Here is a 6,000-nt window from a genome sequence, read left to right on the forward strand (position 1 = left end):
GAACTAGAGGTGTTAAAGGAAAAGTTCTCAAAGCCAATTAAAAGGAAGGATAGACAAGTGGTTAGAGAACTAGCCTAGGGCTTGGGAGATCTGGGCTCAAGTCATAGAATCGTAGGACTGGAAAGGATCTTGAGAGGTTAACTAGTCCAGTTCCCTGCACTCATGGCACGACTAAATAAAAACTAGACCATTCCTGACATGTGTTTGTCTAATCTGTTCTTAAATCTTCCAATGTTCCAGCGCTTAACTACCCTGACAGTAAGAAAGTTTTTTCTAATGTCCTTCCTAGGCAGTCATTTCCCATTTTGTATGTGTGCAATTGTTCTCCATAAGTGGCGTACTTTGCTGTTCTCCTTATTGAATTGTATCCTATTTACTTCATACCATTTCTCCAGTTTCCCTGATCATTTTGAATTTTAATCCTATCCTCCAAAGCACATGGTATCATCCAAAAACTTTATAAGTATGCTCTCTATGCCATTATCTAAATCACTGAAGATGATATTGAACAGAACTGGACCCAGGACCGATCTTTTTGGGACCCCACTCAATATGCCCTTCCAGCTTGACTGTGAACCACTCATAACTGGTTGGAAAACCTTTCCAGAGAGTATACCTCTACCTCGATATAATGCTGTCCTCGGGAGCCAAAAAAATCTTACTTACATTGAACTTGCTGTGGTCCACCGGAGTGCGCAGCCCTCCCCCCCGCCCCCACTGCGAGCACTGCTTTACCGTGTTATATCTGAATTTGTGTTATATCGAGGGAGAGGTATATAATGCACCTACTGTATAGGAGCTCCATCTAGGTTGTATTTCCCTAGTTTGCCTATGAGAGGTTGATGCTAGACCAGCATTTCTCAAATGTGGCCACCAGGGGCTTTTTTTGAGGCCACAGCCTCCTGGGCTGTTATTGGGGGGGTGGGGGGGGAAGTAGCAGTCCCTCCCTGTTGCTTCTGAATGCACCGCCTTGGTGTTGATTGCTGCTGCTGCCGCCAGCAGTGGTTGGGCCCTACTCCCCCTGTGGAGACACCTGGGGCACAATGCTAGAGGACAGGCAGCCAGTGAGTTCCCCACCTTCCCAGGGTGGTGGGGTTCAGGCTTTGGGCTTCAGCCTTGGGGTGGCAAGGCAGTGGGGCAGCAGGCTCTGGCCACAGGGCTTCAGACTCCAGCTCCCCGACCCCATCTCCCCCAGCCTCTCCATCCAGGGCTTAATTTTACTCAGCCCTGTCAAGCCTTGGGACAATCTGCTGTGAAAAGTGATATTAACAAACATACAAGTATCACTTTTCACAATAGACTTACTAGCTAGCAGTGAATAAATTACAACGATTTGGACGTGTATATGTGCAGATTTAACAGTTTTTCCTAAAGTGAATTAAGTATGAGCGGCCACCAGCAAAAGTTGTTGGCTGCACTCTGAGGCCACCAAAAATTGTGTCTTGAGAACCGTATTAGACAGTATCAAAAGCCATACTAAAGTCAAGATGCATCACACATCTGTTGCTTCCCCCCTCCACTCCACACCCATAACGCTTGTAACTCTGTCAAAGAAAGGTATTAAGCTGGTTTGACATGATTTGTTTTTGACAAGTCCATGCTGACTGTTACTTATCACTTTAAGAACATCAAAATGGCCAGACTGGCTCAGACCAAAGGTCCATCTACCCCAATATCCTGTCTTCCGACAGCAGCCAATGCCAAGTGCCGCAGAAGGAATTAACAGAACAGGTAATCATTTAGTGATCTATTCCTTGTTGTCCATTTCCATATCTTTTCTGTGTTTGCAAACCGATTGCTTGATTATTTACTCCATTTTTGGGTACCAAAGTTAAGCTGACTGGTGTGTAATTCCCTGGGTTCTCTATATTTCCTTTTTTATAGATGGGCACCATATTTGCTCTCTTCCAGTCCTCTGGAATCTCTCCTGTCTTCCATGAGTTTTTGAAGATAATCGCTAATGGCTCAGATACATCCTGGAACTCTCAAGGAGCTGACTGAGGAGGTATTTCATCAGGCCCAAGTGAGATGAAGACATCTAAATTGTCTAAGTAATTTTAAACTTGTTCTTTCCCAATTTTATCCTCAGATCCTATCTCTTTTTCACTGGTGTTCACTATGTTAGAGGTCCCAGTCGTTACTAACCTTGCTGGTGAAAACAAATTTCCTGAGAGACTTTGGACAAAGCACTTAGCCACTCTGTGCCTTAGCTCCCTATATGTAAAATGGGTCTAACATTACTGCTCTATCACACAGGGGTGTTTGAGAATAAATACATTCAAGACTGACATGCTCAGGTATTATAGATATTAATGGGTGCTATATAAGTACGTCTTTCATTTCATGGCTGACCACCACCACCCAGGCACACCTGCTACTTTTGTGACTTGTGCTTAGTACTCAGACAAGTTGGACAACCTACCTTGCACAACAGTTTGCTAGCTTACTATCTGACCTCCCTCAGGTTTCAAATTGTCAGAATTTACTTTGCTGAAGACTGACTAATCACACACCATTTAAAATTACTCTTAACTATATTTTAAAGTCAATCTAAACTAAAAGAGGGATTTGGAGACTTGTGAATAATTACAGAAAGGCAGAGTTTACAAACATCTTAGCTCCTTGCACTGCATAAAGTCAGTCAAGAAGTATGCCAACATTTTGAAACCCAGCAGCTAAATCATCATCCACAAAATCATCAGGCCAAATAAATCCTCAAATATTTTAGAAGCATCTTGCTATCATAAGTACAAGAATTTAATCCCGAATTAAGTTTCATTTTGCAATGGACATGAAGAACATTTCAGCATATTCTCACACAAGCAATCTATACGAGAATCTTCCAGATTGAAAAAGCTGGGTTGTTTCACACTTTTTCCTCATCACCTTCACAAAAATTTGTTTAAAAAAAAATTAAAAAATAAATAAATAGAGGGTTCCCACCAACTCAATCAATTCTACAAAATTGAAGGACATTTGTATTCAGTAAGTATCCTAGAATTTAAGCTAGTCAATTTCTGTCCCCACCCACTGTCCCCTTTCCCCTACTGGAATTGAACAAAAGTGCCAAGCACTACAAAGCTAAATAGCCCAAGGAAAGATTTGCTGCGTGCCATATTTACCTTAGTAACACCTGTTAACTACCGAGTTCTTGGAAGCTTATTAAGGGCTCTATCCTGTTCTCACTGAAGTTAATAACAGAACTCCCATTCAAATGAGAAAAGCCTGAGTCCTAAAATTATGGGAAGCAATGAGTTATATTGCAAGAACAAACATGTCTATTTCATGGGAAAATACTGTCATCTATAAATAACAAATTACTCTGAGTCTAATCCAACATCTAGTGGTCTGAATACATTGTACTTAGTTCCTGTTTCTCTCCCCACTCTGAAGTGTGACGTTCAGTAACAAATCTTTGAATTGGAGAGAAGTGTGGTCCTTCAGAAATACAATACTCATACCCCACAGCAACTCATCTGAATGCCACAAATTACTAGTCTAATCCTTGAGATTTTTTTTAAACTACCGATTTCAAAATTTAAACAAATGAATCAAGAAATATTTTAAAAATATCTATTTTAGCACCTTCTGATTATTATAGTACACAATTCACCTACAGAGTTTATTCTAAAATTAAATTGTAACAAAACAGTTTCTGCTTCACATCTTTAAACACTAAATATTAATTAGCAACCCAGTATACTGGTAGGTATAAAAATACTAATTTTAAATTTTAAAGTAAGGTTTGCTACAGGATATATTTCCACTAATTATATCAGACCTAACCTAATGACTTTAACAAAGCTAAGAATATTCTGAGCTACACTGCTTCAAAACTGCTCTGTTGCTAGCTGTTTTAAGAAAGAATTTTCTAGTCAAACATTTTTAAAAACTCTGACTATAAAACATATTAGCTAACTTTAAAAATATTAGATGGGGGGAAAAAAAAAAAAAAAAAAAAAAAAAAAAACTTACTTGACCGTAACTCGACTGGACAAATCCTGAAGATCACCAGGATGAAAAAGCTGAGCTTCTTTCAATCCAATATTTTCACAAGCTTTCAGAAAAACATTTATGTTATCCTGTGAAGAAAAGTGGAAAGTGATTGCTTAGTTAAGCAGCACTGAGCAGGTATTGCAAGTTGATTAGTATGAACACCTAAGTTTCAAAGTCCAGCTCATGAAAAAAAACAAAAAACAAAAAAACAGCAATCTTCCAGATCATAAATACTAGCAATATTTCATATACGTGGCTGGGCTAGTTGCGATCTTTGTGACTGACACACACGTTAAAGATTACCTGGTATAAGGCAAGTGGCTAGCCAGTAGGCAGTAATCTGCACTTTGATGTCAGTTCTGCTCTGCAAACAAACGCCCTCTTTCCAGCTTTGCACGACAAGCCTCACCTCTCGCCTTTAAAAATAACTCCAGCTACTGACATTCACCCACCCAGAAACTGTTGGCAATGGAGGAATAAGAGGAGGAACATTCTGTTTCTATGATTACAGAATGATTGTGGAATACGGCACCTGGAATCTGGGTTTGGTTGCTGAGCAGGCTCTTGAGAGAGAGAGAGAGAAACCAAACTGCATGATCAAGGAAGCAGCAAAAACATTTTTTTTTTTATAGTATGGAACTATAAAATATAGGAGTGGTTCAGTACTCACTCATTGCACCTGCTACAGACAACTGCCTAGTAAAGACAGGGTAACCAAAATAGAACTGTAAAGATTGCACAATTCATTAATTCACTTTCTACTTCATAATCAACAGGCAATTTACATGAAATTCCTTCTCATTAATATTGAACATATTATATAAACAGAAGAATTTCCCTGTGCACACACTTCACAACTCAACATGGGAAAAAGGGTTACAGGAGAGGGGAGGCTAATGTTACTTAATTCATAAGCTAATATAGCTCCGTCATTCAAAGTTTCTGTACTTAAAGTACTAGCTCAGACTTCGCAGTCTGTAAAACAGCCATTTCATCAACACAGTACCATCTTAAAACAGCCTTTCCCCCTTTTAGCTCTCCCTGGAGGCAAGAGATCAATAATTTACATTATAAAAGCTCCCCCCCCCGCCCCACTTAAAAAAAAAGTGTCAGTAGAATCAAATACAAAGCAGTTTAATAAGTGAACTACGCTTTTTGTATGTCTTTAGACTCTAGTATGTCTTAGCACATTTATTAATGGATAAATTCAAGCTTCATTTCAGGAAAATGCTTGTATAACATTTAACATGTCGACAGTGTTGTATTATACCATATGTCATAGACCACAATCTTCACTGGACATGGAGGCCCATGGAATCAGAAGCATAATGTCTCCAAATGTAGGCCTATTGCAGATGGGAGAGGGTGGAATCAGAGGAAAGAGCGGCACACTGGCATAGGCACAGGAACGAAGGATGAGGGAGGTGCTGCAGCACCCTGAGCTCTAGGCCCTGGCTGCCAGCCCCAGGCACACCCTCAGTTGTGGCCTGAGCCTTGGGACCCTTACCTCTGTCCGTGTCCCCCCTTCCGGAGCCATGGCTCTGAGGGTGGGAGGGGCATGAGATAAAAAGTTTGGGGACCACTGCTTTAGAGTTTCCTTAGCTGGCTTTCAGCACCACCGCTATGAAAAATGTTCATCGCCACTGCACAGTTGGGAAGAGGCAGGGCCACAATCACAACCCTGCCGCCCCCACCCCTCCCAAGCCTTCAACTGTGTGTGCTGCTGTACAGGCAGTGAAATTATAGCTGCCTCTTGGGTGGGTGCACTGTGAGGAAAGGCTCTCATGCTCTCTCTCCTCCATCCAGTGAACCCACATAAGAGGCAGCTTCAATCTGGCACCTGAGGTGCACTGCCAGTTTGTTCAGGCCTACAAACAGGGCCGGCTTTAGGCCGATTCCGGGGAATCGGGCCCTGCGCCTAAGAGGGCCCCGTGCCTTAGGCACCTTTTTTTTTTTTTTTTTAAACTTACCCTGGTCCCTGGCTGCGGTCTGCTCCATGGTCCC

At 41.4% G+C, this 6,000-nt stretch overlaps 1 protein-coding gene across 1 annotated transcript in view; it reads right to left on the reverse strand.

The window, feature by feature from the left end:
* Positions 1-6,000, reverse strand: part of LMO7 (LIM domain 7) — a 197,996-nt gene that overhangs the window by 95,492 nt on the left and 96,504 nt on the right. Inside the window, exon 4 of the mRNA XM_075061540.1 lies at positions 3,976-4,082. Coding sequence (XP_074917641.1) covers positions 3,976-4,082 — 107 coding nt within the window. The remainder of the gene's footprint in view (positions 1-3,975; positions 4,083-6,000) is intronic.

The sequence above is a fragment of the Chelonoidis abingdonii genome, chromosome 1 (genome assembly GCF_003597395.2).
Source record: "Chelonoidis abingdonii isolate Lonesome George chromosome 1, CheloAbing_2.0, whole genome shotgun sequence".
NCBI lineage: Eukaryota > Metazoa > Chordata > Testudines > Testudinidae > Chelonoidis > Chelonoidis abingdonii.